The 12443-nt window shown below is 36.8% G+C and overlaps 1 protein-coding gene across 2 annotated transcripts in view; it reads left to right on the top strand.

Annotated features, from left to right (window-relative positions):
* The window catches only part of SLF1 (SMC5/6 complex localization factor 1), a 40121-nt gene extending 28321 nt beyond the window's left edge, over positions 1 to 11800 (top strand). For both annotated transcript variants that reach the window (XM_075079981.1, XM_075079980.1), the window contains 6 exons: positions 1203 to 1348; positions 3347 to 3516; positions 4010 to 4137; positions 6138 to 6230; positions 6621 to 6803; positions 9320 to 11800. In XM_075079981.1, the coding sequence (XP_074936082.1) occupies positions 1203 to 1348; positions 3347 to 3516; positions 4010 to 4137; positions 6138 to 6230; positions 6621 to 6803; positions 9320 to 9804 (1205 nt within the window). In that variant the 3' untranslated portion in view covers positions 9805 to 11800. The remainder of the gene's footprint in view (positions 1 to 1202; positions 1349 to 3346; positions 3517 to 4009; positions 4138 to 6137; positions 6231 to 6620; positions 6804 to 9319) is intronic.
* The last annotated feature ends 643 nt before the right edge of the window (positions 11801 to 12443 follow it).

Raw genomic sequence — 12443 nt, 5'->3', positions numbered from 1 at the left:
CTTAGCTCTTAGAAGGTCAAGTCAGTTGGAACGTTATAGTATTTAATCAATAGAGCTTTTACTATCTACTACTATTGCCACCTCTCCAACAGATTTTCTAGCTTTAGTATAGTAAGGAGAATCTTGGGTATATATTTCTGTAAGACTTTCGTACTTTCCTGTACACAAATGGAAAATTATACTCTCAATACACTCCTTCATTGAGAGCATTCACAAGAACAACCTTCGCAGTCTGGTGATAAAGACTAAAGATTCTTTGACCTCTTGGTGATCACTGCTACTCAGGTCAGTCCACAGCACTTAAAGCCCAAAAAACTGTTGCAGACTTCTCCTAAATACTGCTACTCTCAGAGAGGAAAACATCTGTACTTTCAAAACTTGTGTTTCTGTTTTGATCGAATCTACAGATTGGTTAATGTATGAGCACTTCTTAGCAGAACAGAATATTCCCTTGATACAGTGAAGACTTTCTTCCTCATGGCAGACCTTGCTTTCCACCTGTTTCAGTTGCTATTTTGACAAAATTATTTTGCTAGAATCAAAATATAAATATCGACCTAAGAAAAATCAGTCATTCTGTGTTCTTTTCCAAAAAAAGGAGAGTTAGGCCAGAAATAAGCCTGATGTATATTGAGATAGATATAGATATGTATTCTTCTGCCACTGTCTGTTTTCGTTTTTTTTTTAAACAGTATGAACTATTTGGTACAGCTGAACGGGATTGAAATTTCCTTACGGACACTTTTAATACAGAATTTATAGGTCACCCTGCATTATTTGCAGATTTCTTTGTTCATGTGTTATACATTTTATCTGAATTGTGTTTAGATTTTGTTACTTAGAGGTTTAACGGTGATCACACGCCTAACTTTCCAAATAAATAATTTAATTCTTAAAATCTTAAAATGTAACTTCTTATAAGATTGTATTTAGAGTATTTTTTTAAAAAGGTTTCACATGAAAAAGTGGTGCTTTGCCTTTTAAAATATGTTGACCATTCTCTTAGAAGCTGGTCCTATTATCAGATGATGGATAAAATCTTTTTTAATATGAGTATTTTTAGTAGTTCTGATGAGAATAGCTTGTGAACCTGCAAGAGCAGAAAAAAAAAGTCTGGAAGAGCTATCTTCTAGATAACTCTAGGTGTACGGGTTTATATATCCTCATTTTAAGGCTCTTCCCCCCTCTTTGCTCTTATCCAGATTTTTCGATATGTGACTTAAAAACATTCATTGGTTCCATACCATCCCTCTGGCTTCAAATGTTTGTTGCGGAAGCAGTTTTTAAAAACATGTGCTTACAGAGGAGTATAACTGTTTCTACAGAACCTCTTTCTCTTCAGAAAATAGTAAGTAACTCTGCTGCTCTTTAATAATCTATTACATTTAAGTATTTTACAAGTAATTGGGTTCATGAAAGTCTTGGGAAATATCTTTTGTAGTCTAAGGTCATGCTCATTGCATGCATTGTCTTCCACCTATAGATACTCTAGTGCATTTTAATTTCTCTTCACCCAAGATCTGGGTTCAAAACAATGGTAAGATTTTTCTTGCCAGAGAATTTGTAACACCTGATTCTTCTGCTTACATGCAGTTAACATGAAAAGTCACAATGAAAGCTTATTAAAATAATCTCTGATGTAAATACTTACTTGCAATGTTACATCTATAATCAAGGAAAATGGCCAATATAGTGTGATTTTTCCTGGGTTATCTTTTCCTTCAGGTTTTTTGAGGAGGTGACAGTCTATTATTCTACTGGATACAAGCATTTGTTATATACAAGGTTTTATGATTTTGAACCGCCGTGTATTCCTGTGTATTTCTCTCTTAAAAACTTTCTTCTACTTGCAAACCTTTTCCTGCCTTCAAATCACAATTTGTGATTGTTGGTGAGGAAATACATGATGAAAGCTGTGAAAGAAATTCTCAAAACCATGACTTCTGGCAGGATACAGGCAAATCAGGGAGATCATGCAGAAATGACATGCCCTAACTTAGAGCCTCATTTCAGCAATCTGAATACTGAGGACTAAACAGAATATGGAATCCATAACTGTTTCTGCATGTCCTAGAATTCTGCAGGTAGAGTCAAAGAAAAACAAATTTACACCTTTATATATTTTCCATACATAAGTTTTCATGTATTTTCCAAGGGTTCATTGTGAACAGAGATTGTTGTTTATTAATACTTTGTGTTTAAACAGAGCTCAAACAAAAAACTGTCAGAATTTTAAAAATAAATCAACTATATATCTAATATTTAACATATGTTGCCAACACACATACAGCAGCAATTGCTATTTTTAGTATTGCCATGACTACTGATCACTCTCTGCAACTACTTAAATGTAAATTTTTGTAGTGCTTGAAACAAGTTCATCTGCTTTTTATGGCTTTCTTTAGCATTGCTGTGCCTCCTTTCTTGTTCCATCCAATATATATCATCCAATTCTCCCAGCTCTTCTCATACAGCATCTCATCAGGTAGGCTTTTCTATAGGTTCAGATAGTGTTCCCCTACTCTCTGGTGGTAAATGTACAGTGAAGGTACAAGTGAGGTGTTCCTCACCCATTCCAAGTTGCCTGCAGAATCTGCAGTGATCTGCTAGGTGCTCAAAGCCTCCTTTAATTTATTTCTTCAGATATAATCACTGTGTAACCACTGAATGAGTCCCCCCCACTGGACTTTCTTCTATGCTTTTGCCAAACTGCATAAACTTATATGACTTTTTAAAATGAGTGCTTTAGGTGGGTTGGAAGCTCTATATTAAAGAAAAGAAGCCAAAATATCTACGGAGTCCAAACCTATCTTAATAATGAGAGCGCACCTAAGAAATAACTATCTTACTGCCTTCACAATGCTCAAAGGCTTAATCCGACCCTTCGTCTTAAAGAGATGAAGGAGGCGAAGGAGTGTTTCTTTACCAAATTGCTCCCTGGGTTTTGCTCCCTAGGTTGGGAGCAGGAAACTTGTAAATACTTCCATTAAGTACCAGAGAATCAATTAGCTTTACTTCAGTCTTGTGTCCAGGTAAAGTGATCAAAATTTTCTCAGCTACCAAAACACCAAGAGAGAGGTCTAGATTTTCCCACTTCAGGGCTCAGGCACAACAAACTCACTTCTGAGGCCAGAATAAAGACTGACTTACAAGAATAGGAAAAAGATGGCAGAAGACAACCTTAAACATGTAGATATGGAATCATTTAGGGATCATATTTTTCAAAACTTAGATACAGCAAGCTGTGGGTGGTAGATAAGTGCTTTGCATGAGGTGCAACAAAAGAAAATGACTGCATTTTAATTCACTGTATACAAAGTCAATGAAGATGTTACTTCCACAACAGGTCTGTTCCTATTTGCCAGCTTTGCGAGAGGTAGGGATGAATGAGACAAGAAAGACACATAAAGCAAAGAAAAAGAAAACAGGGAAACGGCCATGCCCTGGGTCTCAAAGGGCATTACAGATGCTAAATGGTGATAAGCAGAACCAAGTCAAAGTGCTGCCTGATCTACCGTAAGTAATACCTGTAACATCACCAGTTTTATTCTGCTTTGGGGGACAGCTTCTGACCTGACACATTTCTTGAACTTTACATGACCTGTTTTGTTGTCTGCAAATTACTGCAACTGACAGAGAGCTCCATTGTAAACCTGGAACACCGTTGGGCTGGGGTTCCCCCTTTCTCCCCATCCTCTGTCTCAGTGTATGTGCAAACTGATGTGGTTATATTTTCCCAGTATTAAATTTAAAGTGTACATAGGGAAGTTGAACTGTTCTTAGAGATACCTTTAAACAAAGTTTAATTGTGGGTAATCTAATTTTATTTCTGTTTTAAATGCAGTTACAATTAAATGACATAGAAATTATGTAATTCAGACATTTCAGAAGTAACTCTGAAATGGATAGACCTAAGTATGCTGTATATGCACATTTAAAAGCATGAAGTAGCTACACATTATCTTAAAATACAGTGATTTTAGAGGTGTCCCCTTTGCTCTCTTTTCAGCGACTTAATCTCTAAGTGCCCTCCATTGATGAAGCTTAGAGTAAAAGCAGAAGTTGAGGCTTCACACACCAAAGAGAATTGCTGCCTTTTGGCTGAAGAGGTACATTTTTACAAGAGAAATACTAAAGGTATTCCATGTATCTAATTTATGTTAAGAACTCTGTATGGTTAGAATTGACAGTTTCAGGTTTAAAAATCTTGTCCTGCTGAATGCTGAACTAAAGCAGTGGCTTATGCCCAAGAATTATTTTCTTATGGTTCGTGTTCCTTTTTTTCCAATGTCTATTTAAAAGGAGGAATTGTATATATGGTGGAATAAAGCTGCCTTCTTCATTCCCTTCCCCCTCCCAGATATTAAATACAGTGTACAGCTTGTATGAGCTCATTCCAGTCTTGCCCGCCTTACTTTGCTAATCCACCTCAACCTGTGCTTGGTAGGATCAACGTCTTCTGATTTGAAAGTATAATTCAGTCTTCATCTCTTTCAGTCCTAGACATTTTGTGAACAAAGACTGAGGAGTATGCTATGTTACATAGCTGTGTTAAGCATATGGACTGTTTTCTTCCAGGCATTCAGCCCAGACTATGAAAGGCATTTGGCTTTTGTCTTAACTATACTGGAACCCAAGTACCTAAGGAATAAAACAGCACTGCAGTAATTCATTTGGTTCCTACTTATTACACAAATTTAATAAATTGTACTTTACATGAGCCTTTACCTGAACAGAATTACTTGCTAGAACTACTTTTTGTCATCTTCGTCATCAGAAATTTACCTTTATTGCTTAGAACACAACTATATTAATCATGGCACCCAAGAGAAGGCTTAGAAAAAACTGGCAAAAGCAAGCCAGGATTGTTCAAAAAATTAAAAACAGAATTGTATCACGAACACCGAAGGACAAAAAAACCTCAGCCTCTTTTGGGATTTAAGAGAGCTTCAGTAACAGAGCCAGACCATGCATTTTTAAAATTGGTTCCCTTTCACTTTATTGCTTTTGCAAGTAAAATTGATGTGAATTATTACATGCTGACTTCTACAAAGAAAAGTGAGCTGAAGGACTAGGGCTAAAAAAAAAAAAAACAACGGCTTTTTTTCAATTCTCCCCTGCCAAAATTGTAAGTAGTATCTTCTGTTGAAAGAATGAGTATGGAGCTGACAGATTTACATCGTGAAGGTATTATTATAACAAAATATACCATGTAAATCTTATCACAAAGGCCAAGAGATTTACCCTGAGATATTTTTCATTTCTAAGATGTTTGTTGCATCAGCTTTCACCTGGCATCAGGATTTTCCTCTGGCTCTTGTTCGAACCTAATCATTTAGTGAAAGCAAAACAGTGTTTTAGAATGGGTCTGAAGTTTTTATCATGCAGGAACTAGTGGTGTCTTTACACATAAACAGCAGTTCTCAGTTGCTTGCTGTTGAGTTTTTCACACTTACTTCAGCTTTACATGGTACTAATGCTTGGGATTTTTTTTTCCAGAGGATTTTCTTGATCATTATTATTATTATTATTGTTTTTATTTTTATTATTAGGACCCCTTCATTTATTTCTCTCTCTTTCCCCCCTCCCTTGCTACTGTAGCCAAGTCAGACAGCCTATTGAGAAACAGCAAACCATCTGTTAACGGATTTGAAGTTCTGAATTATACTTCAGTGTGTAGAGGCACTCGTGCTTAGCCAGAAACATTCATTTGAATTAAGCTATAAATGCTGTGTAAAAAGAACCATACATTTTAACGTAGGTTCATGAATAAATTTAAGGGAGGGCAACTGCACTCTAAAGTTTTATTGCTTCAAAACCCAGTATTTTTGGTGTTCTGTGATCACTTGGTGCTTTTATAGTGTGATTGAAGCTTTAAACCTTGAACTGGGGGGAGATAATTCCTGTGTTAAACCGCTTGCAATACAATTTCATTGCTGGATCTCTGGTGGAACAGAAGCTCTGTGGGTTTTTTTTTTGAATTTTCTTAAAAGATGGTTAAACAGGATAAAGGAAAATCTTACTCATTATTGAATTTTCTGGCATATAGCCAGGTCTCCTAGTTCCAGGCACTTTGATTATTTTCTTTAGTTGCTATCTTGCCTAGTCTAGTGTAATCTATTATTTTTTTATTGTAGGAGAGACAGTCCTGCATAAAGCTTGCAGAAGTAACAAAGTGGAGAGATTGATTCAGCTTCTCTCTTCCCCAGGAGCAGACATTAATGCTAAAGGTAAGTTATTAATTTTCTCTACGTAACTAAGAAATTAAGCCAGAGAAAGAACTGTATTAATATCTGTTTGGTAATAATGTTTGTATTTATGCTCTTAAAACTGTCTTTATTATTTTAAACAACACAAAATGAGCACTTCCTAGCAAAAAATTGAGGAATGGTTAATTTATAACTAAAGTGTGTTTTAATATCCCATTTTTCTATTGATTTTTAAAAACTGTATTTAATTTTTATCAGGTTTTTTCAGTAGAATTTGTTTGAAATCACAAGCTCCCACTGTAGCCATGATGAATACTAAAAAGTAGAGTGTTTTGCTGTCTAATGAATTACATTATTAACGTTTTAGTAGTACTTCTGCTGTTTTAAAACTTCCCTTGATTTATAATTCAGACTATGCTGGCTGGACGCCTTTGCATGAAGCCTGTAACCATGGCAGCACAGTGTGTGTCCGTGAAATTTTGCAGCGTTGTCCAGAGGTAGACCTGCTCAGTCAAGTGGACGGGGTGACTCCTTTGCATGATGCACTGTCAAATGGACATGTAGAAATTGGCAAGCTGCTACTTCAGCGTGGGGGTGAGTGCATTTATGCTAAACTGGTTTAGGGAAATTATCCACTGTTCTGAGTCCAGATGAAGTTCATGGTGTTTTTCTTAATAGTTGCTTAAAATACAATGTTATTATGAAATATTTATTTTAAAACATTTTTAAGCCAAGCTGGTTTGGTCACAATAAAAATAATACTGTTTTCACACTTATCTCAATCAGCTGAATATGAAATTAACCAGGATTTTCACATTATTTTCCAATATGGTAATGTTTTTATTCTGCATTTTACACCATATGCATTGTAACTGTATTCTCCAAACTCATTAATGAAGATAAGAATTACCTAGTCACCAAGCAAAGCTAAGGATTTTCTTTTGGTTTGATCTATTTTTACCACAATGCAAAAATAGATCAGTAAATCTCTATATAATCATGTATTTCAACATAAATTTGTTCAGCATTTATGAAAATTAATGTGATGGTCTTTGAAGAACACAATTAGCTTGGTAATTAGTTTAAGAAAGGAGTCTATATTGTAATTGTGATAACTGCTGTTTAGGGATAATAGTGGGAGGGATGCCTTAGTTTGTAAAAAAAAGATACATTGCCCCTTAGGCAGACACATGATAAATGTTTTGAGCAATAATTTTTGTTCAGTGACAGGGGCCTCCTATCTTGCCTTGAAATATACTGTATCAGTATAATTAACTTAGCATGTTTTTTTAAAAAAAACAACTGCGAAGAATGGTCTTGGATATCAACTCTTCCTTCTTTTAATTCATTTTCTGAAATGAGTATTTGCGATATCCTTACCGTTGACCTACTGTGTCAGTTTAATCTCTGTACATTACATGCCGAGACCAAATTTTTTCAATAAAAATCATTCTGCGTATCGCCATGAGGCAGAAGAATGCACTGTATTTAGATGGCCTATTACTTAATTAAGGTAGAGAAACAAAATTTTATTTCATTCTTGGCATAAGACCCGCTGTATTTACAGTCTTCTCCTGCCCCCTAAAGGCTATTTCTGTGCCTGTTGTGCAAGCACCGCTTGTAATCGATACATTCCTCTGCACTTCTACCTCTGTGTTTGCTGAGCTTCAGTTCTGTGGCTGCCAGGTGTTTTGTATATCTACTGAACCATGTATCTGACATGCCAAGCCAATACCTGGGCTCAGTTCAATCAGTCTAAGTGATGCAATAGTCAATATTACAGTAAGCCCAGCTCCGCAATTGGAAATGGCATTGCCCTGACAGATGTGCATTTTTCCTAGGCTATTGTGAAGAATAGGTAGTGGATGATCCTGTTGTCCTAGGGGAAGAGCTCTCCTTGCACTTGCATTCATCAAGGTTTTCCGGCCACTCTGCGGCTGCGGGTACCCTTATCTTTGCCTTTGTCACACTCTGGGTTTTGGCCTGCCAAATAGCTGACGAGACTATGGCAGAAAGCATGTTACCCATTCAGTGTGGATTTACTGAGCTCAGTAATTTAGAACACATGTCTGCAAAAACTTTTTTTTCCACTCTCTTTCCCTAAAAAATCTGCAGCTTGCAAAATGTAATTATATTGCATAATCAGTGATGGAGTAAAACAATACAGCTTTAATCACAGCAAAGTTAAAACCTCTAGAATGGATATGTAATGTGGTGATTTACCTTCTGTAATTCAAATATATTTCTGAACATGTATTCAGGTTAAAATTGCATCATTGCTTTAGCATAGTAGCCCAAATTTACGTAAGAAGTTTCCTCATGTGTTCATGTTTGAAAAACACCACCTGCAGTGTGTTAACTGCCTTCATTTTTTCTTACTGATGCAGCCTTTCATAAACTTATCAAGACATCCGTAAACTATTTAAATATTAATAGCTCCATTGTACTAATAAACAGGAAATACCAAAAGAATGTAGTATAATCTAAACAAGTATAACATGTCCCATTTACTTATTTTAAATCTATTTATTAGAGTAATTCATTGTTGCATTTCAGAAATCTCTTAAGACCAAATTTTGAAACTCGGTTGTTAGGGAAGACTAGGACTCCTACCTCTATAGGTTACCTTCCTGTCTCGCCTAGGACAAAGTTGAACACACCATCCAGAAAAGTAAAATAAAGACCATCATAGTTACGTGCCTTTAATTTGGAGTCAGTGTCAGCAAATAACCTGGTGTATAAAATACTTAGTGGAATTTTACAACAGTAAATAACATTACATTTTTACACACCCTGCGTATTGTTACTGGAAGTTTTAGGATAAACATAATTTTAATTTCTTTTCCATTTCTATATAATAATCCTTGGCTTTTAACCTAGCAAAACTGGGAAGAAAATTAAGACAATATCGTAAAGGAACTGCTATAAAGGGTCTCTCTACATGTTCTAGATTGTATTGCAAATGTGTAACTCATCAGTTACATCAACATAACTTAGTAGAAAAAGGAACTTAAACAGACTCCTAGCTTCTGGCAAAAACCACACCAGAACCTTGTTCAGCTGCCAAATCGAATGTGCCGTTATAATTAATGTTTGTATTTTCCCTGCAGGACCAGTCCTTCTACAGCAGAGGGACTGCAATGGAAAATTGCCACTGGATTATGTTGAGTCCATACCAGTGAAGCAAGAACTTTTGAATGTTATTCTTCCAGAAGAGAACATAGAAAGCTTCTGTGAACGCCTAGAACAAGATTTTTGCAGTGAGCAGAGGGAACTGTGGTTGATTTTATTTAATAAGATGCTCCTGAATTTTTGTTCAGTTTATAATCTGTCTTCACCCTTTACTTCAACTCTGCAAGAGGTAGCTTGTTCAAGTGTACTTCCAGTAATGCCCCGTGATACCTGTAAGGTGAAACCCCCATTTTCTGCAGATTGGTTAGTAGATACATATCTTGGAGAGCTAGAAACTTTTCAAAAGCTACCACAGTTCCTTCAAGAAATATCTGCAACCGTGTTTATTTTCCCTGGAGAACAGATGAAGGCTTTATTAGCAACTCTGGAAACTATGGTACAGACATATCAGCCCCTCACTTAAATCTTTTTAACAGTTAGCTTCCAAACAAGTCACAATGGTTGAATCTTGACTGTTAACCCTTGGTATTGGGCTAACTTTTTTCCAGCAGCTGAAGTACACATTTCACAGCCCTACACGAGCCCTATGTGTTAGTATCTCCCATGTTGTAAATGCTTTTCTCTACCAGAACCCCCAAGTCAGATGCATTAATTCCATGCAATTATAGGTGAAATTTTTCCAATACCAATGCCTTGTAGTTGTCTGACAGATCTGGATTCCTGTGAGTACCTCAGGAGGGTGCTATATCATTTGTGCTAAGTTAAACTTTCTATTTTCTGACCTGGAAATCTTTGTTACCCATCTCATGCCATAGTTTACTTTGGTTTCCAGAGGTAGTGACCTCAAGGTAAGATGAGTTGAAGCACTACAACAAGAAAGGCTTGTGCCTGCCTATTTTAATATCTTTTAATAAAACCAATATTAAAAATATCTGTCATAGAACCGTGTGGAAAAACAAATTCATTCTATCCATTTTTGTCTTCTTTATCCTTGTCTTGTAAAAATTAAAATGACTTTGTGTAAATTAATTATATCATTTAACATCCAAACCAGAAGGAAGCGTATCTATATCTACAGAATCACTATGTTAGCGTTTGCCACGTCTTTGGTGGAAATGGTTACACAAAGGCATGTGGAAAAACCATCTTTTCCCCCGTCAGCACCGCGGCGCTCATGGTGATGACCATTTGTGCAGCAACCGACTTGAGGAGGCTGTCCCAGATCCTCGGGCGATCTGCAGAACTCCGGTGGGTACCACTGACCAGAGCTTTAAAACGATCAAGTCATCTTGGTGCTTCCCAGGAGTGCTTCCCAGGTGCTGCGAAGGGCCAAATCCACCCTCCGCGTAACTTACGGTGTCCTGGGATCTGCTCTGACTCGCACTGGCTTGCGGTGGTTTGATAAATCCGTTACGCTGGCAGTGTGCAAAATGATCTGGTAACACCCCTGGGATTCGCTCAACTAAAATGCCGGTGGAAGCAGTGGCACAAATCTAGTTATGTTGGCTGGGGAATTTACGAAGGATTAGGCAAGGCATTTAAGTATGTACTGGGCATCAGATTCTGACACTAAGTATGGATCTCCTTAAAAATTACACCCCATTTAATATGAGAATTTTGTTCTCCATTCTGCAAATACATGCGAACTACACACGATAAATCCTCTAAACTAATCCTCTAACCTAATTTAGGATTGTGTGCTACGTATTCTATCAGATGGTCCTGTTAATTAATTAAGAAAGAGAGAAAATCCTGTGCTGTTCTTTAAAGGTATTGAAGCTCACGAGGCAGCTGAACTATGTAATTGTGCTGCGTGGGGTTGGGGATGCAGAAGAGTTGCATGTTTTGGAGAGCTCTGACTCCACATTTACACAGCAACAACCACTCCTCCTGCCTTGCATCTTTGTAGAGATCCGGTGCCAAATTAACTCCAGGCTGGGGTCTGGGAAGGGAGACGCTTCTAAGGGAAGTTTATCCCTTCCTCTTCCAAGGGAAGAGAAGGAAGTGATGCTTTAGAATGAGGATACCTGATTTTTTTCTAACAGATTCAGTAATAGGTCAGGAGTAATTTAAAATCTTAGCCTTCAAAAGGAAGGTACTAATTAGCAATGTTTCCAATCCTGATTCTTCTGTAATAGCAATTTATAATATTGAAGAAAGAACCCTAAAAGAAAGGGTGTGGGTAATAGCTGCTTCTGAAATTGATGTTCCTTGACTAGAGGGAATAAGTTACATTGATGCAGCTGGCTTGCAGCACATTAAAACTTCCATTTAGCCTTTCTGCAGCTGAGATATATGATCTCATAGCAATTAATCCACTGAAGATGCTCAGACTGAGTTGGCCTTGGAACCAGACCTTCATTACAAATGTTCAGTGTTTATTAATGACTGATTATTATTTTTATACGTGCATGTAGAACAGCCTGCTCTAGTAGAATAAATGGTTGGCGAATATTGGATTTGTTTCTCTTTGTGCTCTTTGGACTTTCCTGTAGCAAGAAAGCAACACCAAAAAAACCTGTGTCGTGTATGAGATGGACTAACAAATGTCCTGTTGCAGGACGTGATGAAAGCAATGCTATGCACATACTTTCAAAAGAATGCAAAAAATGCATTTAGGTTGGCAGTGTTAACATTCCCTTTAGTCATTAATTTGATAGGTAATTGGGAATTTAAAATAATTGGGACTTGGAGAACCACAGAAAAAAAATTCTGGTGGACCTGGAGGAATAAATGCTTCAGAATATTCATATCTGTTCCTAATATATTACTTAGCGACTGAAATGAAAGCAGGAAAAGCAGTATTTTGGTGTGGTAAAAAGAGTGATTCTGCTGGTATATCCAAGATATTCCCAGAATCATTTGCTATTATGTCATTTAGGCAGAAGAAAAGGGACATCAATCATTTGTTGTACCTATTTAAGCTAATTTCAAGTACATCAGTCTCTCCAAGATACTGTAAAGTCGGTAACATGCTAAATGAACATTAACGTCACAAAACGAAACATTCAAAAATGAGCAAATGTCTGAATTAATATTCCACACATAGCCGTGACTTAAGTGTTGTCCATGTGCATCGTCAGTCGTCTATTATATGGTGAC

Source organism: Phalacrocorax aristotelis, chromosome Z, assembly GCF_949628215.1.
Source record: "Phalacrocorax aristotelis chromosome Z, bGulAri2.1, whole genome shotgun sequence".
Classification (NCBI taxonomy): Eukaryota; Metazoa; Chordata; class Aves; order Suliformes; family Phalacrocoracidae; genus Phalacrocorax; species Phalacrocorax aristotelis.
This window is presented reverse-complemented; position numbering and strand designations above follow the sequence as displayed.